The sequence below is a fragment of the Diadema antillarum genome, unplaced genomic scaffold (assembly GCF_040938485.1).
Source record: "Diadema antillarum isolate AM-2024a unplaced genomic scaffold, OU_Dant_1.0 seq00000839_RagTag, whole genome shotgun sequence".
NCBI classification, from domain to species: domain Eukaryota; kingdom Metazoa; phylum Echinodermata; class Echinoidea; order Diadematoida; family Diadematidae; genus Diadema; species Diadema antillarum.
Window position 1 is genome coordinate 1251508 of NW_027271715.1, and position 23638 is coordinate 1275145.

The window sequence follows — 23638 nt, forward strand, 5'->3', positions numbered from 1 at the left end:
GTTCCATCGTCAAAACGAGGCCGAGTTGTCCCCAAGTCCGAGTTTAGCCTGACCCCGATCGGGTACAACGTGTAAGTTCTGAGACTGCGACTCCGGCGAACCTTTTTGGTTATTATTTCGCATTTTCGTCGCTAACCATCCAATAACTTGTTATTACAGCATTATTCCACACATTTCTTAGGCATACGTGCACATTTGGGAGTGAAATTTGACAACTTCTGCAGGCGTACCAGAACTATGTTTTGGCTTTAATCATATCAATGTTTTTGCAATTCCTAGCATATAAGATATATCCTCTACAAGTTGTGTTCATATTTGTTAGCAACATACATGTACTGTAGTGCTGAAAAATGTCAGTTTGAAATAATTTAGTTTGTTTACAGCTAGTGCACCTTACTATTGAGCACAAAACAGGTTGCTACAATATTTTTTCCTGCCATAATTGTACTCAGTAGCTCTGAACACACAAGTAGTATTTATGGCAGCACCTGCCCCATGGTTTATTGTTCTGTGAGTGTGTATGTGTGTGTGTGTGTGGGGGGGGGGGGAGGAGCTGTTTACACAATTTCTGCAGAGTGGATAGGACCTACTGTGTTGTGCTAGAAGGGTAAACAATTATAGACGACCAATGCAAGGTCATTCCTTTGAGCTACATGTATGCCATGCTTTTTTCACTACAGTACTATCAATTACTGCAGTTGATCTGTATTTTCATTGAGAAGCAAAAAAATTGACATTAGAATGGAAAAATTTCCTGATTGCTGCTCAAGCTGAAACGATACTACAATCCAACTTCAGTTATCTCGCTAAAAAAGAACCACTATCCCATCCAGATGATTGATATTTACTGATTTATAAGTGAGATTATATGACAAATGCCAAAGAAGAAATATTTTAAGTACACATGTACATTGTGTTTGGGGTATATTAGTACATGTACCAAGGCAGTATAAATAGTCAATCACAACTTTTTGTTTATTTTTTTTAATGATAACATACCATACCAGAATACACACACACACACACACACACACACACACACACACACATTTATACTTGAGCCTAAGACAACCTCCTCCAGTACTATACGATGGCAAATCTTCCACTGAATTGCCTAAAATTTAACTTCAGGGAGTTGAGGAAAGTGTTGGGTTTTCTAACACCGACCTGTGGAGCAGAGCTACCAAGTCTCACGCAGAATGCGTGAGACTCAAGCATTTAGGGTCTGTCTCACGATCTCATGCATGGCACCCATTTTTCTCACGCATCTGGTGAAGTCTGCAACTTGGGACAAAAATAAGGAGCATAGCTCAAAGGATTAAAGTGATAGTTGCAATTATATTTCCCTTTTGTCTTTCAAAATAAGTAGAAAATGGTTGCACCAGACGAGCTAATAATAAAAAAAAAAAGCTCCCTATCATGGGAAGGGGGACACCCCCTAATTCGCGCGAGCACCGAGACACCGCGTCATGAAAATCTCACTCATAAAAATTTTTTTGAACTTGGCATCACTGGAAGAGTAAACTAGTCTAAAATTCTTTGACAAACCTTTTGTGATGCACACAAAACATAACCTTTGACATGTAGGTTGATCCACTCATACACATTTGTTTCAAGCAATTTATACAAAGATCTCAGCCTTATTTATAATGCACACATTTGTGGAATTGATATTTAATTTGAATGAAATGCGAACAATCAAATCTATTGAGATTTAAAGGACACAACATCTGTACAGTAACAACAGGGTGACAATGTTATACAGTCTGTCAGGATTTTTCCTTACTTTGCACTGAAGATTTCGTAAGTAATAAAATTTATCACCTTACAGAAACACAGCCCCTTGACCCAACCACAAGTATGGCCCATGTATGACACTCTACGTCCCCCCATCACCACTAAAAACGTTTCTGCTGGGACTGCTAGGATAACTGAGGTTGGACTGTATGTGTACCTATTAAAGTGGCTCTTCCTTTGATTATCAATGTACATCATAAATTGTAACCAAACTGGATGCTGTGGAAGGTACATACATTCTTTTTTTCTCAAAAGCATTCACTCCTATTTCACTAATTTCAACTTAAATATTATCTTGCATGAGTAAACACATGAATACAATAAACAAAAAAATGGTCTCATGGGTCCATATGGATACTAGTACTGATTCATCATCTACTTCCGAACCACTCTGGATCGACAGGCCAATTTAGACCACCAAAGAATTCTAGTGAACAGGGCAGAATAAGACTTGACCCACAATGTGATGGTACCCTCAATGTTAGAGTGACACAGATTGAATATCATGGGGAAGTATTTCAAATTCCGCACCAATATGTGTATGTCATGTAGGAACTCAAAGTATATTCCTCAGCCAGTTCATACTCTTAGAATTATGATGTGTGTTGGGAAAAAAATAAATGCCAAAGAGAATCGATATAACCCCCCCCCCCAAAAAAAAAGTGTGATTTCTCTTTTCTATTAAACAAAACGAAATCATTCCATGAAGTACCGGGTAATGAACTCATGCATTAATTACTACACAAGTTTAAAATGGCGATCTCCTTAAAGTCCTTTATTAAATAACAAGTTCAAAATTAAGTAACAACATACATTTTCATTACAAGTAATAGAATACATCGCCATATTATTCTTATATGTTAACACACTTTTCATGTCTAGCACTTTCTTTAAATCTAAATCAAAACATCCATTTCATCAGCACCATGCATACACACTTACTTACAGTTACATATCTTTGCCATCCACCACAATTGTGTGGCTTGTACTATGTAGCAGCTTTGAATCAATATCATTCAGTGTATCTGCATTTCATAAAAGCAATATCATCAGTCACACATTTACATAATAAGGGGGTAACAATATTTTGCACAACCCAAAAAAGTAAGCATTCTGTTGTAAAATATTTGAGGCCCCAAAAAGTGGGCAAGAAACTTCCCTAGTTTGACAAAAACAGCACGCCTTTGCCTTCGGCTACGCTTTTATTAACTTCCATATAGAAACTAGGCTTTACAAATATTAAAAGACAGGCGATACAACAGATACAGATTATGATATTAAAATGTCGAACAGTCTCTGTAGAGCTCTGGGGAGGCATGGCATTAGACCTAGATCAAATGTAAAAGGCACAGATGAGTGGGCTTCAAAGCAAAAGGCGCCTATTCAGATACTCGCTCGTGCTGCCTGCAAACGCACATGCAGGCACTGCGCAGCGGCTGCTACAGGAGCACAAACCCACAACGACCGCACATTGACAAATGAAGCTTCATCTGTAAAAATGTCACAACGAAAACTCACCTCAAAAGTCTAAGCTGTTAATTGATGGACATTCAAAAAGAGATTAAAGGCATCCACCGCGACCAGAGGTCTACATCGTCGTCTAACGTAAATCATTCTTTCGGTGATGATTGTGCAGAAAAACGTACTTCATCACTCACCAATACCCGCAGAGTAATCCGTCCTCTTCTATAAACGTGAGCCTGAAAGAATCTGAGGTTGCGAAATGTTTACACACATTCTCGTGTCATCCCCGTGGACAAGGAAGGTAATAGTCTTATGAAAAACAGACCGTAACCAAGGAGGTACCTCCTTGCCCAAACCAACAGGACCGGGTTTCAACACGGGGTGTAAATCCAGGTTCGCATCTTATTAATAATAAAGGGCAAAGACATTTACAACAATATAATGTATCACCAACTGGGCAAGGGAACGGGCGGCTCGCCCCCCCCCCCCCCACTTTTTTGAGCCCAATACGTATAGGAATGCATAGGGTGTAACCAGGGAGGTGGATCCACCTCCCTGGTGTAACCCATTTGCCCACCCCCCCCCCCCTGCTTTTTTAAAACCCCGGAAGTGTTTAGGGCCTAGGGATTTGAAGTTTTTTTTTTAAAGTTTTTTTTTGTTTGTCAGCCGAAAAGCGGGAGCGCATGTAAGGTCTTTCTCTTTTTTTTTTCTTTTTTTTTTGGCTTGTTAGATGATGCAACCCGGAGTGACGCCAGAAATATAAACTGCCCCCCCCCCCCATTTAAAAAAAAAAAATGGTAGGCCCCGTAATGGTAGCAAAAACGATGATGAGTATTTACAATGATAATAACAATAATGATATATATCATCAATATTATTATTATTATTGTTATTATTATTATTATTATTGCCTTCATCATTATAATCTTCATCAATTTTCCCCGACATTGCTGTGACATAATTTCTGTTGTCACAAAATATGAATTATCGTCATTGTTAAAAATTACAACGTAAAACTCTATTCTCTTTTTCCTTTCCCCAAAGCTGGAAATACCCGAACTAGCAGATAATGTAGGGGCTTAGGTGACTGAGCCACTGATTCAGACATACTGCACTAAGTGGCAACAAACATAGCCCCCTACACATACCCACGCACACACACACACACGACACTTTTTTTCAATAATTTTTGTTAATTGACATTCAAATCAATGCAAATATTCATTGACAGCTGATGCCGCTGTACACACAGAAAAATCACACCTTTTTGACGCAAACAACAATAGTGTTCTACCGTATGTACACTAGCTTTCTCGGATAAATAGTACTTTCACACACACACAAACACACTCACACACACACACACTCACACACCCTCTCTCTCTCTCTCTCTCTCACACACACACAGAAAAAACAAAAACCACACACACATAAAACACACAACCACTCACCGCCATGCAAAAAAAAAAAAAAAAAAAATCACAGGGGGTCAGCTTTCTTCATAATGATTTGCTATGGCATTATAGCCTTCAGTATAAAGGCAAGTTATTATCATAAAAATGAGGGATTTCTTTTAAGGCTGATGAACTACTGAAGTATTCACAGAGATACAAAGAGATATTATCGGAGACACAAAAGTGATGCATTGGCCACTCAACCTATTGTGTCACTGCCATGAACTGTTAATTATATACACTCAGCTCGGGGGACATAATAAAGCGTTTTGTCCGCTAATTTGACTGACAAACTGTTCAAAGCTACAAAAGTCCTTGCATCTGATTGCCTGACATCAAATTTGTCCGACAAAGTTGTCGGACAAAATGCTTTATGAAATGCCCCCCCCCCCCCCCCCCCCAGTACATCCGTGCCGCTGTCCGGCAGTATCCCGGAAGTCTGATAGCCATAATACGATGGATAGTGTGATGACGCAGTTCAATTCAATTCAACTCAATTCAATTCATTTCAATTCAATTCAATTCAATTCAATTCAATTCAATTCAATTCAATTCAATTCAATTTAATTCAATTCAATTCAATTCAATTCAATTCAATTCAATTCAATTCAATTCAGTAGTTGTTTTTTTTTATTTCCATCATCAAAAAAGACAAAGAAAACATGATCCAAAGCGGTACAAGTTTTCGATTTGTCTGTCATTAATCTGATAAGGACAGGTTTTTTTTTCGAATACAATATAAAGTATATCCACGAATGATGTCATAAAAAAGAAACAATGCACATTTTGTCATGGTATCAAAAAAAAAAAAAAAGTAAGTAGTCATAACGACGGAAAACAGTGTTCCATTAAAGAGCGAAGCGTGTAAAACGTGGAACAGCCGGACCATGCACCTTTAAGGGACACACATCAGGGGCGGATCTAGGAATTCTGTAAAAGGGGGGGGGGGGCGTGACTAATATTTCTGGTGCCACTTCCGGGTTTTATTTCATTTTTTTTCTTTTTATTTCTTTTGTTTTTTACGAAAAATAAAGGGGGGCGTGCGCCGGTTGCGCCCCCCTCTGGATCCGCCACTGCACATATAATCCACACATCATAACAGTCTGCCGTTTGAGGTCTGAACGTGTGTGTGGTCGCCGTGGATTGGTTCTAACTGGGTCGAGGGTCTACGTTCGCAAGACTACCAAAACAGAGCTTCTCGTCGTCACGTAGGCCCGTGTTGGAGGATGTGAGGTCTTACTTATTTTCCTCATAATAAACGATCTAGAGGACAATCGGGTGAGTAGAGTATTCTAGATACTCACTTCCGGTTAGCAGTTTTGTCAGTTGATGTGTCATGATACTTGAATCTTAAATTAAAGCTCCATTTTGATTGCTACTTCGCGGTTTGTCATTGTCGGTAACGTTCAATGTAGTCCCACGTACTTAGGTTCCCGTTAGTCAGTTAGAGCCCATAGAGTAGTGTGCAGGCTAGCCCCGGAGACCGCGCCGCCAGGCGCGGTCCTGGCGGCTTCCCCGCAGTTTCGCTTATGGTTAGTTCAAGTATTCTGTGCGCTTGTGCAAGTGATTGTGAATTCTGTGAACATCGGTGAGCTGCTTATAAGACATCATTTTGTGCATCACAAGCAATGAAATGCATCAAACAGTCGCCGATGATAGTCATTTAGGTTTCATCGACCCATGTAAGTATTCCTAGTAGTTTCTGTTGAAAAATTAAGGAAATATAGCGCCGCAAAGGCACCCGTTTGTTCAACATGAAGATCTTTTATGGGAGCACGGCGCAGCCGCCACACGCACACACTGCGTGTGGCGGCTGTCGCAGTTATGTGCAGGCATGCATATGCATGTGTTGTTGTCTGACATGTCTGTAGGAGCAAGGAGGCGCAAGGCTAAGGACGCTGGGAAACGGAACGGTGATGAGGCTCGCACGTAATGATTTGACAGTGTTTCAACAGTAGCGCATTTAGTAATCTTTGCAAATCTCTCACTCAGTTAATTTTCTGTTAATATCTGGCCTTCGTCTTCGTCATTATTGCATATCTTCTTCTTCTTGCTTGTTCTTCCTCCGCCCGGAGATCAGCGGTTATCCGCATTGAGCTGTGATATAAGGTTCAGGCATGCAAGGTGAATTTTGAGAATGTATCGGAGGCAGTGGGTCGTAATATCAGCAGAGAGAGGTAGGTAATGAGAGACAGGGAAACAGAATGCTAGTGGTAAAGATGAAGATGTCATTTGCTGTGAAATCCTGGATGACTTGGTCTGGAAGGTTGAGTGCACTGATGACGATGTGCTGGATCAAAGCAGCCCTATGATATGGGTACAAAGGGTTGGACATATCCAACAAAAGGGCATATCACCGTGATCACAGTGTTTTATTTGTAGGCTATGGAAGTAAACTTTAGTTAGTTGTAATAGTAGATCTATATACATCGGTGACAACCGCTTAGTTGTGGATGAGATTGGCAAAGTCCAACTGCAAGCACATAGGCAAAGTCCAAAAGATGAAGGGCTGCTAACCCTGGGGAGCTCCTTAAGGCAATGACCACAGGCAAACCACCAGCTTTTTTTTTTTCACATTCATTACTTTTTTTTTCACATTACTGAAATTGCAAATTTATCCATAAGTTTTAATACAACACAACAGTAATGTGAAAAAAGTAAAAATGAACTGATGATTATGGTCTTAGCTACATTGTATGTACATGTATCTATTCAAGACTATTAGGAATAGTTTCTGATTGATCTTTTTAACTGATTCTAGTTTGGTTCAGCTCAAATTTGTACATACTTGTACACAGAGACAATCAGTGCCCTGTTGCACAAAAGTTGAGATCATGCTAAAGTTAGACTATCAAACATAAATCTTTGAATACTCGAGTCAAGTTTGATTGGTGGTTAAATACTTGACTTACATTTGATTGTCTGACTTATGTTTGATCTTTTTATGCAGCAAGGCACTGGGCACACTGTGTTGTACCTCTATTAATTTCTCTTGCAGCAATGCACTTTCTGTATATTCTACATTCAGATTAGCACTATGCTATGTCACTTCTGTTATGCAATCCTGTTTGAGTGTGACTTTTTATTTTTGATGCTTTCTGTTTGAAGCCCAAGCTCAGTGAAGCAGATGCGACAACATCTTATGTTTGTTTGTTTTGTTTTCTAAGATACAGAAAGTATGGCAGCAAGAATGAGCTTCTTCCTCAAATACAGGTAAGTTTTAAAGAATAGATGTTTTCCACTCCATTTTTAGGGTCCTGAAGAGAGATCTGGCATCTTCTTCTTCTTATGTACTGTCCAACACCCCTTAGAAGGGGCCAACCCGACAGGGTATATAGTGGCAAATTCAATTATTAAAACTTTTTTTTTTTTTTGTCTCTGGTAAATGAATAACAGCTAGGCCTATTTGTCAATGAGAGTTGATGGCTGAATTGATTGTTTGATTATTTAGTGATATTCATACAGTGAAGTTGATGAAGAGCATGAGTTACCCTGTGCTCCCAGAGTCATGAGGTTCTTGTGAAAAGGTTTGATAGCTTAACCCGTTGAGGAAGACTGATTTTGCTATAACACACATTTCCCATAGACACCTGCCCGAGTATACTCGGGACTCGTCCTCAACTGGTTAAGGACAGAGTCAATGGGTTTACTGTACATACGTGTAGTTTGCCATGGACAAATTTGCACATGGGCAGTTCCTGAATTTGAAATGGTTACTTGTATTCCTTTTTACCCCTCCCCTGTTGTAGGGATTTGTTGCACCTAGCACAATTGAAATTTATCATCTGATTAATTGATGATTAAGTGAATCATTATTAAAGATCTTCAAACAATTTGGTTTAGTCACTAACCTCTAAGGACTTTTGCTTGTGTCAGCAGAGATGTTGGTAGAGTTGTAATGCATCCATTGTGTTTCCCATCTGCAAAGTGTATTGGGCAGAGAAATCTATCATTGGGGATATTGTGACCGAAATTCAGGAAACTGCAGCTTTTCCTTTCCCATTTGGTCTAGAATTGCCTGTAATTAATAATTGATATCAGGATCTGATCATTGCCTCAGATGAATAGTCAAACATAAATGCCTGCTTGAGCAAGTACCCAAGTTGAGCAATTTTTTCTGTTTCACGCTCCATTCCAACAGTGAATCATATGTTTTCTATTTATCTCTCACAACTCAGGAGGATTGGAGCAGCTTGTGCAGTAATCGCAGGAGGAGCAGTCCTTCACGGCGTATACAGAACAAACGTATGTGACACATCATCTGCTTCTATTAACCCGTTCCATATCAAATTCTGAAATCCCCATAGACTAAATACAAAGACCACCAGGTTCCTGTATGGAATGGATTAAAGTTACCCCATTCATTACTGTTATTATTGTAGTGTGTTCCCAAGAGAAGCACTGCGAATGCACGTTTTATGTCCACTTACATGTACTAAGCATCTTGTGATATATTTTATACTTAAAATGCATTTCATACTTTTAGATATATATTTGGTACATTTATAGATATATTTCAAATGTGACCCTGCACCACAAAACAAACAAAAATTCACTGGACATGAAATTTTAGTTAAGAGCATATTCTGAAAGAGCAGACTTTAAGCTTTAAAATGATGTATTACTCAAATCAAATGGACTCTCCTAACCTATCTAAATATTGGATATAAAGCACACACTCAGGAAAAGTGTGAACTTAGAAAAGAGGCTCTGAAGTACAGTATCTATTCAAGCGCGTAATCTTTATCAAGTCGTGCTGGTTGTGCGCTGAATGGGACAAAAAACGGGATTTAAACCACCAGAGTAACAACAATGAAAGGATTATCAGATTAAACTGAAATTAAGCATGCCTTATTAACACATTTTGTGTCCGACTTTTTGTTCGTTTTGTGATGCACGGTCACAAATATATTTTTGGAAGTAATAAGTTGTTCAGTTGGAGATGACATTGCGTAATTTGCAAAAAGAATTTGTTTATGCTTGTAGAATGCGGGAATCAAAATTATGATACTACAGTGTCACTTTGTCTTGTAGTGTATATGCCAAGATAGTTTCCATGATTATGCTAGCACATTTTAAGGCATATTTGTGCTCTTTGTTTGTGTTTTCTATTGATGTAGCATAATGTTGTCATAGCAAAGACCATGCCCACCACACATCCTAATCCAGCCACAAAGGAATTCATGACAGAACCAATCACAAGTTTGGAAGTTCTCAAAAAGGTGAGAAGATGTTTCCTGCCTGTCTGTTTCAGTATACTAGTTCAATGTCATTTTGTTAACCTAACATCTTTTGAAAATAATTTGAGATTATCGAGATTCAAGACAGAAACAAAGAAAAAAACAAGAACTTTTGGAACTTGTTTATGTGTACATAGGCAAGATGAAGTGGACAAATAATTCAAAGACATAATGAAATAGATATATCAACCATACTCATCAAATATTGAGGTGACCTAACTTCTGATTTTGATGTGGTGCTATTTTGTTAATATACATGTATGTGCCATTCTAGTCTTGTCCATTTTTCATTCATCAAATATGATGGAATAGATTAGCATGATTGAGAGTACAATGAAAACAGTGTTTCCTTTTTTCTTTTTCTTTTTTAGTATTTAGCAAGGCTACATGTAAATACCGTAGACATGTTCTTGACTCTAGATCTAGTATTTCCACTGATGATTTTTATTCTTCATATTATTAAATGCTACCTCACTGCTTCAGAGATAGATTCCCATCGAGACACTTTACAACTGCCTTTGGTGACTAAAACAAAAAATTCCATTGTTTTGCTTTAAAAGGGTATTATTAGTATGTTTTTATCTGTATCATATTTTTACTATATCATTTATATGGAAGCTTTCTTCTTTGTGTCAAAAATTGTTCCAGGAGGAAGACATGAAAGCCAGAATGGAGCTGTTCATTATGAGGACACAGGTTTGTGACGTGGATTATACACGAAGCTTTCACCTTTTTTTTTTCACCTGGGTTACAATTGAAATTTTTAGCCTTCTAATTACCAACAACTGACTGAGGAGGAGATATAAACATTGTATTAAAAAGTTCTGCAAAGAATTTTTTTTTTCTTGAATGAGGCCATTACATTAAGGGGATCGTTCAGTTTTGGTTGAGGTCTAATTTCAGGTTTCCAACATTTTTTGGTGAGATAATGAGAAACCTCTAATGAAATATGAAAGAGCATGTAATTCTATGAGGAAATCAACGTTTATTTGATGAAAATTGGTTTTGAAATGGCTGAGATATCCAAAAAAGAGCAATTCTTATAAAGTGTGGGACCCACACTTTTTACTTTGTTTTTGGATGTTTCAGTAATTCCAAACCCGATTTTCATCAAATAAACTTTGAATTCCTCTTAAAATGGTATGTTCTGTACTAAATCATAAGTGTTTTCTTGATATCTCGCAAAAAGTTAAAAGCCCAATTCTCATCTCCACCAATACTGTACCGTACCATCCCTTTAAAGTAGTATATCAGAGAAAATGTTAGGACATTGGACTATTAAATTGTAGGAAGGTTGTGATCTTTCAATCCATGCCGTCAATCCCTCGTTTGAGGCGAGACCCCACTTCCACGAAGCTGATGGGGTGCTATACCTCGCTAAAGATTTTTCGTTTGGGAGTTGGGAGTCGAAGTATTTGTCCATTGCAAATTAACTTTCTGCTCAGGCGTGACAAACCTGGAGGCCAAGCCAGGGTTTAATGACTCTAGCAGCTGTCGTATTACGTAAGAGCATGATAAGGATATCTGCTTGTGGCAGACCATTCAAAGTGAACTCAATTTTCTCTATCCTTTCTAAAGTTTTCAATTTTATATTCTATTGAGAAATTCTATGGTCATCCATTTTACGTTTCGAACGGAAAAAAATTGACCCGTAAATAACGAAAATACAGGAATAAGAAGGAGAGCATTGCCAGTTTGCCGGTGCTGACAATGTGTAATGCACACGTACACACACGTACACACACACGCACCATGGAGCTACATAGCCCATGCCAAAACCAAAACAATCTCCTCCTCTCGCGGTGCCCCCCCCCCCCCCCCCCCCTGTGGCGCTGTGGCGATGACTGATGCTTAGATTAGGCCAGGGTCAAGAAACAGGTGTTTTATATCTTTGGTTTTTAAGTCATTGATTGCCAAGATATACACTGGCATTATTTACGGGGGTGTAGCCTCTTCAAACGAGAGATTTGCGTCATGCACAGTCTACCATTTGATGCATTATTTGTTGTTTAGAGCAAGAAAGTACTAACTCCTTGATTAAAGTAAAGGACAAGTAGTCTTTTTCATATGACTGAAACCTTTGAGGTCTTCTTTTTTTTTCCTGAAATGACAAATAACAGAAACATGACAAAATGTCATAACATTTGCACTAAATATGGACATCTCATGCCTTCAAAGATGTGTTGTGAACAATCATGTTTTTCATGTTAATTAAGCAGAGATTGAAAAATCAATAATTTCTTTGGAGAGCATGTGAAGTATGTATCATGTCATGTACAAAACAAAAGAGGAATAGCAAGACAATCAAGTGCAGTTACAATCATTTTGCCACTTTAACCACTGTGAGATGCCTGTAGACCTTGTGCTTGTAGACACGGAGACATTAAAATGGTCATAATATTTGTTTATGCTTGAATATACGAATAATTTATGAGTTGTGAGTGCATAGGGCACGAATATCGCACGAGGCGCGAGATAAGCCACTGGTCTATTCAACAAGGCGCGTAGCGCCGCGTTGAATAGACCAGTGGCGAATCTCGCGCCGAGTGCGGTATTACGTGCCCCAATGCACGAACAAAATCATAAATTATTCGTTTTATACAACACCTTGTCCACAATCACAGTACTAAATTAGTGACCGCTAACTCAGGAAGGCCCAAAAATGAATGTAACAATTAGGTCGAGAATTGTAAACCACCCTGTGTACTGCTTTCAAACACTCGTCATGATTCGACCACACAGTCACAGGAATCACAAACTCCGCAGGGTCTATACCCATTCTACGCTAACGTTAGATCGAGTTAGGCCTGACTGTTAGGCCGATCTGAGATGTCGGTAGATCTAGTAGTAGGTCTAGACTTTGTCTATTTCCCAAAATGATTTTGTATAAAAACACAGAAAAATAATCAAATTACGGTTTCTCAACTTGAAATGAAGTCTTGATTTTGGGATCACTGTGGTCCACGTAGCAGAGCAGAGTCAAAACTAAAAACACAGCAGTAGGTATGCCGCAATACATGCAACTAGCTAGGTAAAGTAGCTGCGCGTACACGTTAACGTTGCAGTATGTACTTTGCCGCGCCTGGTCTGTGAGACTTACCGGCAGCGCAGCGCAGCCGGCCAGCACGCGCACGTACAATGTAGCTTGCTGGCGCTTTGCTGCTGTGAGCCACAGAACTCTGTGAGTGGCCATGCATTAGTAGCCCCCCACGAAGCCGTGCTATAGTACCTTCGAGCCGTGCAATAGGCCCATGCCAGGGGCCTATTGTATGGCTGTCATTCTCAATGAGTTTGGTAGGTATTTTCTATTGAATGTCATGTGACATGTTCTTGGCCAATCACAATTCGACATCATTCTGAGGTGTTGTATAATGCTTTCTATATGATTCTCCCTCCCTGCTGAAAACAGGAAATGATGACTCTGAATTTGGTGAAATTCAGGTCATCAGCACATGGAGTTGTGTCTTTGCAATGTGCATTCTCAGGTATAGACTCTGCAATTTTCTATGATTAATGTTCATTTTCATTTCAACAGGCAAAAATCTGCCAAGCCCTGGAAGAAATTGAGGGAGAGAAGAAATTTTTTGTGGACAGATGGCAGAGAAAAGAAGTGAGTGTACTGGCTCTGGTTTCTTTTCTGTTCTCTCTTTTTTTTTAATATTACTATCACTAGATTATAAATCCTTGGCATTTAGCATTGTTTTAAACATAGTGAGTTGGTTTTGGCAAGGTGAACATACAAATATATTACTATATTAATTTACTCATTAGCTCCTGTAAAGTGAATAAAGGAAAATTATTGAAAGTGAGTAAGAATAGGAAAGGGGCACTAGGAAGGCACTTTAGAATACCTGGCCCAACCCAGGTTGATATAACAGGCCAGCAGCCTGGAGAAAGAGGATGATAATGATGATGATAGTGACAGTGATGATAATGAATTGATGATAAGTGATGATGATAAAGTTGATCATGATCATCATTCGCAGTTTAGAAAAAGACTTTTTTTTTGCATTTATCAGTTAAACAGTTTCTAACTAATCACTGACAACTCGCACATAAATCTTAACAGCATCAATTTCTACTTTCACTCCAAAAGACATACAGATAATTGTGCCATATTAGATCATGTAGAATCCACATTGATTAAGGGCAGACTCCCCCTTATTCCCCTCCCATTTTCCTGCTGTGCCCTGTGTTTTAGGGTGGTGGTGGTATCACCTGTATACTGGAAGATGGACAGGTCTTTGAACGAGCCGGTGTCAACATCTCAGTGGTCCATGGCAAACTATCAGCCAAGGCAGCTGCCATGATGAGAGCAAGGTAGGGGAATGTGAAACAAATTTGCAGTTATCCAAGTAAAAAATTACTTGCATCTTTTATTCATAGATTTATTCAAATATTTATATAAGAAAAAGCAAATTTTGTGCTGTTATGTGTCTTCAGTTGTAGAATGTTTCTCACTCTACTACCACAAGTTTTAGTCATGTTTGCCTCCAGCTTTATGCGAGGGACATAATGATAGGCGGAAATGTGCACAGTGTTGTAACACTCTGGCTACATCACAAACAAAAGTGCATTTGAAATATACTACATGCAGTATGATTCATCATTCTGTACTTAATATTCACAAGTAAAATTTGATTCAATGATTCAAAATTTGATCCAAAATGAACCTGTAAAAATGTTTCCCAAATCATAAACATGCTGAAATGACATTTGTGACCCGCTACAACAAAATGATCCTAAAGTCGGGGGAGGTTGATTATTTGAAAATTGCATGATATAATACCCTAATCTTTCTGCTTTAAATTGATATATAACACATTTTATAAAAATAATCGGCTGCGGAGATATCGATGTTGAAAAGAGAGCATGTCGAGACGTCTGGAAAATCACTGTTTCGAGAAAAGCGCCCTAAAAGTCTTCCTTTCGACGCAGTCGCGATCAAGGGACACGCAAGTCAGTTTTCACCTCTGGACAATAGAAGGTAAGCCCTAGCAACCCCCGAAGAGTTCATTCAAGCACATCAGCGTCGGCAGTCTCCTCACCAACCAATCAGTGACCAGGATGTGAGAAGCGGCTGAGCATAGCGCACCCCGCCCGCACGCACCAGTCGACTGGGCAGTGTGCGAGCTTCACGCTTCGGTTAGCAGCAAGTAGCAAACTGACCAATGAGATCACTCTGGTCGTTGTTAGGGGCGGAACCTATCTGTGGCGCTAAATCCAAATTTTCGAACCAGTTTCTGCTTTGTTGAAATGCCAAAAAACATGGCTCAGAAAAACGCTATTTTTGGTCTTTTCTTTGATAATTTTGCTTCCAAATTTCGACAGATGATAGAAGACATGTTAGACTCCAATAATATATCAAAATCAGAAAATCGTAAGTTTTGACCAATTTTAATGCTCTGACTTCAAACTCGATTTTCACGGCTTCGACCGTGCGCGACTTTAGGACCTTTTTGTTGTAGCGGGTCACATTTAATTATATGCCTGAGAAGGAGTTTTGTTATTGAAGATTATGCAAGAATGAGGAAGAATGGAAAAAAGTATATGTTTGCAAGTTTGTAAAATTCTGTGAATCACTGAGTCAGTTGAAATGGTGCTGTGGTAATGGAAAAAATGGTCATGTGATCCTATTCAACCAATCAGGGGCAAGGCGCTGAAACCTGGATCTGAGTTACCTTTCTTTGCCACCGGAATCAGTTCAGTCATACATCCGGTGAGTCTGAAGTAATAAAACTTTCGGAAATATCAATTTGCAAAATAACTTCACCATGGTTAATGCAGGTAACATTATTTGCTGTTCTGTGCTGTTGTTGTGTTTTTTGAATGTTTATGAGTTTTTAAGTTTTTCCAAGTTCTGTCAGTTGTGAAATGACTTGAGCCCTGAGTAAAATATTAGGGTAACTTCTACAGCTTTTTGAGTAGGATACAAGAGATGAACATTTACAAAAGGGATGGTGTGTGAACATTTTGATTTATGTTGAGTTTAACACTGACAGAAAAAAAAGCCCTTCACAATACAGCCTACATGATCTGGCTTTCACTTTCATTTCTTTACATTGTGTCTCTGTCCTTTAGAGTTAAGGGACGTAATGAAATGATTTTAAAGTTAATAAACCATTGTGAAATTCTCTGTGTTGGTGATGATGATATGACATCTTTGGCTCCTTGTAGGCAAAACCAGGAAGGAATGGTGTTGAATAATGTACATATGTATTTAGGACGATTTGCATTACTTCATGTAGCAGAGTAAGAAGTAAGTGCTGTCAACCTTGCTTAAGTCGACCTCGCATAAAGTCGAATAATTTCTGAAGTTGAAGCTACTCCTTCAGTCCAAATAGTTTCAACTTAGTCAGGGCTGACTGTAGTTTCTTTTTATTTCCATAAATTAAAAAAAAAATCATCATATTCAAATACAAGTGAGGTAAAAATGTTTACATGGAAAGAACAACCACAACAACAAAAATACAACAGGTTGGCCAGCATCAGAAGAGGCAATGATTGTTACATCTGGCCCATATCATGCAAAGTTCGTAGATAGCAACCCTTGCTGGAAAGGCAGGTGCCTTGGTATCAACAAGAATCCCACTTCCTGATTGGCTGTTGCTATGTAAAGTTGCCATTCTACCAATAGTTGCTATCCTTACATCTTTGATGAAATGGGGTCCTGGTCTTTCATGGGGCGTGGTTTGATGACAAGCAAGTGAATCCTCTGAAAGTAAAACGAGTATGCTATGTAGAAAGTGCCCTGTGGTAGTGGGCTATTAGTTAACTCTCTCTCCATACTGGTCTCCCCTCCCAGCGGAATCCAATGGTTCCGACCCTTCACTTCAACTACCGGTACTTTGAGGTGGAACAGGAGGGCGAGTCACAGTGGTGGTTTGGTGGGGGTACGGATCTGACCCCATACTACTTGGATGAAGAGGTGAGCCTCTACACCGTTTTGAGTTTTCTAGAGGCTTATTCACACTTAAAAATTAACCCGTTGAGGACAGTTTGATTTTGCTACAACACACATTTCCCATAGATGCTTGCCTGATTATCATACTCAGGACTCGTCCTCATTGGGTTAACACATCAAAACAGAATCGATCTGGTTGAGAGAGCTGTTAGGCATGAGTTCAAAACCTAAATGTGCTGTTTGGCTGATTTTTTTTTTTAATTGCCTTAAGCCTTAATGCTCTTATTTCTTGACTCTAGCAGAGGTCCATTTTTTTTCACCCAGAGTGCTCTTCTGTTTTAAATGAATCAATTAAGTCTGACAACATAAACTTTCCCTGATATGCACTGGAGTAAAAATATCACTTCTTGCCATGTGAATCCCAGAGATTAGCTCAGAGTATTCAGGGCTATGGCCAAACTAATGTTGATAGTAAATGTAGTTCTCTCATGCAGATCTTGTCAGCTCTGAGTCTAGCATACATCCCAACGATGATGAAGGTGTATACTGTAAAAGTGGTTTCTTTCGCGGTGGTTTTATTTTCGCGCTTTTCGCGCTTTGAGGTTGAACCGCGAATTTAACATCACGCGAAAATGTTTTGAACTTGTAGCTTGTACAACGCTATCATTACCGACTGCGAATTTAAACACACGCGAAAAAGTCCGCACCGATGGAAACCGCGAAAGTTTCTGTACGCGAAAGAAACCACTTTTACAGTGTTAGAATTTCCTGTACATGGAGCTCTCACTTTTTAGGGAATATAAAGTACCACTGTGCATATGCACCAATATCTACTTCGTAATTTGATTTTAAAAAAAAAAATCTTCCATCTATGTTCTGTCACAGTCAAGATTTTTTTTTGTCCCCCTGTTCTTCTTTGCCATGCACCTTTTTGCAACTGATCAGAATCAATTCCATTGGTGAGACATAGATAGGGAATTTAACTTGGTCTTATGTTTGATGCCAAACATATTGAAATCTCTGATGTTGCTTTTGCCAACTTCCAACACATTAATGAGTGACAAATTGCCTTTTTTTTTTTTTTTTAATTTCTCATCAGGATGCAACGCACTTCCATCGGACGCTGAAAGCAGCGTGTGACCTCCATGATCCTGAGTACTACCAGAAGTTCAAGGAGTGGTGTGACAACTACTTTGTAGTGGAGCACAGAGGTATGTACATTCCTCTCAACTGAGTATGATCCATCTCAACATTATTGGCCTGTGTCACTTACTTTAGCCGACTCGTGAGCTGATGTAGTGTGGTCAGCTTAGCTGTATACTAAGCTGCCCCTTTGGCCATGAATAAAACCTTTGTGGCTGACTGTACATAAGCTCTGTGCAAGGCTAGACCTCCAACTATCAGTTAAGGTCAGTTGAGGTCAGTTCATAATCATTCGGTCAGCTCCAGCCAAGTCTGTGTGAAGTCATGTTGTCTACATATACACTCTATATCTGTTTCATTTCTCTTTAATTATTTCATTGTATCCAAAACAGTTTCAAATCTAAAACCAAAAATAACTTTAATATCAAAATTAATACACCATAACAAAAACACAGAGACTTTACCAAAGAGACCTGGGAAACAGGATGTTTGATGGGATGTTCTAATCTGAACTTTGAAACACTGGTTGTGAGAGAATTTTTTTGTTTGTCTGTTTGTTTTTTTTTCATTTTCAATTTGATAAGATGGCTGGCTGGCTGAGCTGCACTAGGTGGTCTTCCATGGCGTCCAGTTGTGAATACTGTGGAGTGGACCAAATCAGACTGCAGTAAAATAAAAAGAAGGGTGTTTTCAAATCAGAATGCAGTAAATTAAAGAAAAAGGAAAAAGAAAAGGGAAAATGGTGTTTTCTTCTCATGTTCTTTTCAGGTGAGCGAAGAGGAGTTGGGGGAATATTTTTTGATGACATTGACCAACCGACTCAAGATAAGGCATTCTCTTTCATCAAGGTAAGCTCCACTCAAAACTTCTGGTCACTTGGCTTTAAAAGGCAAATGTGTTGGTTCTATATTACCACTCCTTTTTCATATTTCCATGCACATCTGTGTAAGTTGTGAGCTGTATGTTTCATTTGTTCCTCGTGCACTCTTTAACCCTGTCAGTACCATTGACAACCTTCGTGTGCACAGTGTCATTGGCATTTTGAGATGTTGCTTCCCTGAGGGATAAATCTGATAGTATCCTCAGTATTTGTAAAGAGGATTAACTTTAACCCGTTGAGGACAGTTTGATTTTGCTACAACAAGCATTTCCCATAGACACCTACCCGAGTATACTCGGGACTGAGACAAAAACACTGCCAAGAAGTTCATATCCTAAAAGAAAATGTTTGTTATATCATGGATTGTATACGGTTGCATTGGATGGACTTCTCATCAAGTTTATGTGATGTCACTCTCTCATTGTTCCAGAGCTGTGCAACGGCAATTCTACCCTGCTATCTGCCCATCGTTCAAAAGCACAAGGACGACGGTTACGGCTATGATGAAAGGTGACCATGATTTATGGCATTTGCTTTTTCTTTTTAAGGCTTCAGCACTATCACTTCAAATTAACAATATATATCTAAGCATATTTGATCAAGCTCCTCTAGGTACAAAACTGTGTAGAACAAAGCACACATTCTTTAAAGGAATATGTAATTGCATAGTTTTGGTTGGGACCTAACTTTGGATTTCTAATATTTTTTGGTGAGATAATGAGAAACCTCATATGAAATGGGAAAGAGCATGTAATTCCAAGAGGGATTCAAAGACGTTTATTTGATGAAAATTGGTTTAGAAATGACCGAGATAGCCAAATAAAGAGGAAACCCAATAAAAGGTGGGACCCACCTTTTATGAGGATCACTTTGTTTTACTTTGCTTTTGGATGTCTCAGCCATTTTCATCTTATAAATCTTGAATTCCTCTTTGGACGGTATGCTCTGTATTATTTCATAAGTGGTTTCTTGGTATCTCACAAAAAGTTAAAAGTCCAATTCTCATCTCCGCCAATACTATACCATCCCTTTAAAAACGTCATTACTGCTTTAAAGATATCTATGATAAATTCATGTATGTAAATAATAGTCTTTTAGGTCTTATTGTCAGCTGGATAGATTAGAAAGCATTGTTCATCAATATGCTGTCTAGTTCTTAATGCCTCTGTATAAATGTGAACAACTCAATATAAAAATGGTAATGTTTGAGTTTTTAACTAAAACGTCTCTTAATAAGACAGAGATTATAAAACAGATATAATTGATTGTTTCAGTTTGTACTCATTCCGCGTACCCTTTGTGGAGTGATAAGACTATTGTTTCTCTGTATTGTTCAATTTTCAGGCAATGGCAGCTCTTGAGAAGAGGGAGGTATGTACATTGTATGCTGTCTTTGGTTTAATGTCACTCATGAATTAGACATATCAGAACCTGTCTTACATAGCCCTTCTTGTGCTTCATTCACCAATTGGCACACATTCTGGAGCATTTTCTTTGCCAACTGGTGCAGATAATGTCTTGAAATTAGTTGTCATTGATTAGACATTACCTAATCCCCCTGATCCCTATTGCATCACCTTGGCCTACCTGTTAGACTGAGGCACATTACTTCACCTAAGTGGGTTTGCTAACTTTACATCTTAAAGTTAAGTTTGCATTAATTAATATGAAATGCAGATGAAAAAGCTTGGAGGGTTTGTTAGGTGCCTGGGCGCATAAAGGGTTAATCACCCAAAATGACCTTTTTCTCCTTTTTAAATTTTTATACAAAGGCTAGTGTATTGGGGCAGTCAAGTTATGACCCTGTGTCACATTTAACCAAAACTCATATTATAGCTCTGTGTCATGAGAAATTAATGCTGGTACAATTCTCATGGAATGAAAAAAAAAACAATAACCAACAAACAAACGTCAAGAAGTATCTTGTGCCCAATAAAACTAAATATTAATAAGCATAGCTTGTAAGAGCAGACTCCTCTGCAAATCTTGGGCCCCAGTCACATATAAACACGGATGCTCAAGGATCTACACGGTGATCCGGGGAGATCCGGGGAGATCTGGGATAGTTTCGACCTCGATGGAGTGTAGACGAGCGTTGGTATGACTGTACACACAGTATCAACACAGCAGCTACACGGATAAGGCCGGAAGAGCGCGGCGTCTGCACGGACCAACACGGCATCTACATGGATCAACACGGCAGCTACACGGCAGCCACACCGACCACCCCGGATTGCTCTGCCAACACGGCAATCCCCGGATGATGCCGGATGTTTTTGCCCTCCAAAAGATGCTGTGTTGGCCTCCCGGATGTCCCCAGATCTACACGGATATACACTGATGACCAAGGATGTCCAAGGCATCAACACGGATCTCTCCCCGGATCACCCCAGATCAGATCCGGGGTGGTCCGGGGTGATCCGGGATGTTTGTGTGACTGGGGCATTATATAAATTTTGTTCAAGTCCATTACAAGTTACCACTATTTTTAGCATTGATGGCTGATTACAACACAAAGTCAATAGTATTTTGAGATGATCGTCCTTGGAGAATTAATTGCTAGTAGGTCTAGAAAGACGACACAGTCATTGATAGTATTCCTGTGATACTGTACAAGAAATTCACAAAGTCTACCTTACACAAATCAAATATTTGACTTAGATAAAGCTCCATGTAATTGCAAGCTGTAGATGGAAATAGCAAAGGTATGGCCTCAAAAGCCTTGATTTTGTCTACACTCAGTTTACTTTAAAGATTTGAGCGGAGTGGTGTAAACTAGGTTGCAGAATTTCCTGCATTTTCTCCATCTGTAGGTATGTGGAATTCAACCTGGTATACGACAGGGGGACCAAGTTTGGACTCTTCACCCCAGGGGCTAGGATCGAGAGTATCTTGATGTCTCTCCCTCAAACAGCTGTGAGTATGGACTGAAACACATATACAAACAAAGAAAGAAAGAAAGAAAGAAACAAACAAACACACAAACAAACAAACAAACAAACAGATTATAGATGGATTGATAGATTGATTTATAAGATGATAGATTGATTTACAGATTGATAAATTGATTTATAGATTGATAGATTGATTTACAGATTGATAGATTGATTCATATATTGATAGATCGATTCATGGGTCAATAAATTGATTGATAGATTGATAGATGCATAACTTGCCAAATCTGATAGAAGCTGAGGACATATATTTTGAACTCTTTAGTAAGTGTTGTCCTTGTGACAAAGTACAAATACAAAAAACAAAGAAACAAACTGTAGGACTTATGTTAAAACATTAGCACAATTTACTCGTATCAGATTTAAAAAAAAAGAAAATTCTTCCTTTTTCACCATAAAAGGAAATTTCATCCTGATGTTACATTTCACCCCCCCCCCCAAAAAAAAAAAAAATATATATATATATATGAACTGTTAGTTTTGGAGAATAAGACAAATTGGCAATTCTGTGTGATGTAGGTATTGAGTAGCTCTCCATTTGTTTCTTACACAAAATTTCACTTATTTTTATTTTTCTCATAATATTTGGGCACAGACTGAACTTTAATCTGCTGAGGAGGACATGCAAAAATGCATTACTCTCTCCTTTTCTTTTTTTTAATGAACATACCAAGAACAGGTGTAGAGATAATTTTTTCACAGGCAAAAAAAATAACAATTGCTGACTTTTGTTGACTAATTTCAGAGAGAAGTATTAGTTTATATCTTCTAAAATGTGTTCCCAATTTAAGGATCATTCATGAATTTTACAGTTAAAGAGTTGTGATCATTCTATAAGTGATAATATCATTGGTATATGACCAGAACAGGGCTCGAATAGAGGCAAGGTATGTGTTATACATTATGAAATACTACCAATGAATGTGAAAAAAAAGATACAGCATTTAACAACAGAAATGTGTATTCTAGGACTTGATGACTTCAGGTTAAGCATTACAGTCCCATTTCCCCTAAAGACAAACACTTTAGAGATAAACATTTGAAAAAAAAGCAATATCATCCCATCTGAGTTAGCATTTCATTGGTCTTCTGCCCACAGAGTTGGAGATACATGCACTCACCAGTAGAGGGCAGCAAAGAGGCCAAGCTGACGGAAATTCTCAAGAACCCTCGTGACTGGGTCTGAGCTCTCGAGACTAAGACTTGTGCAATTATAGGCAAACTAAAGTGCAGGCAAAGATGCCATAGAGAGATGTACACAGTCAAGTTCCAGTAGTACAGAGGTCTGTCTTGCTTTTCTGTCGTGTATTTGATTTTACAAGATGTGCAGGTAGATTTTATCTCAGTCCGTTGTGAGACTTCTTGGCCCCATTTCGTGGAAATTTGCTGTCGTGGTAATTCGGTGCTGTAATGGGAAGCGTCGTGGTACATGTAACGACAAAAATCCTGCTTCCTAATTGGTTGTTGCTAAAAGAATTATCTTTCATGAAATGAGACTCTCTGCCAAAACGTGGCACGGTGAAAGTATATTTTTCAAATAAGGCTGTCTCTGAATCAGAAAATAGAGGGCAGTCTTCAGGTCAGTTTGATTTTTGTTGACCGTTTTCTTGACCCGTTTCCTACGGGAACCTGGTGGCCTGTGTATTAAGTCTATGGGGATTTCAGAATTCAGTATGGAATGGGTTAACCTTCCATACGTCCAACCTTTTAGCAGTCCTTTTCAGAACTCTCTGTTTAATACTAAGCTCTTTATCTCCACCCTTATTAGTTCTGCATGGAATAATTTTTGCAGCGAAAGAATA

At 38.7% G+C, this 23638-nt stretch overlaps 1 protein-coding gene across 1 annotated transcript; it reads left to right on the plus strand.

Annotated features, from left to right (window-relative positions):
• The first annotated feature begins 5978 nt into the window (after positions 1 to 5978).
• Positions 5979 to 23170, plus strand: LOC139740204 (oxygen-dependent coproporphyrinogen-III oxidase-like). Its single transcript, XM_071650789.1, has 15 exons — positions 5979 to 5993; positions 7889 to 7928; positions 8894 to 8960; positions 9836 to 9937; positions 10604 to 10651; positions 13491 to 13565; positions 14157 to 14275; positions 15605 to 15674; positions 16761 to 16883; positions 17959 to 18070; positions 18771 to 18850; positions 19313 to 19392; positions 20227 to 20253; positions 21696 to 21798; positions 22936 to 23170. The coding sequence occupies exons 2-15, from the start codon at positions 7894 to 7896 to the stop codon at positions 23020 to 23022; spliced, it is 1128 nt and encodes a 375-aa protein (XP_071506890.1). The 5' UTR covers positions 5979 to 5993; positions 7889 to 7893; the 3' UTR covers positions 23023 to 23170.
• Positions 23171 to 23638: the final 468 nt, after the last annotated feature.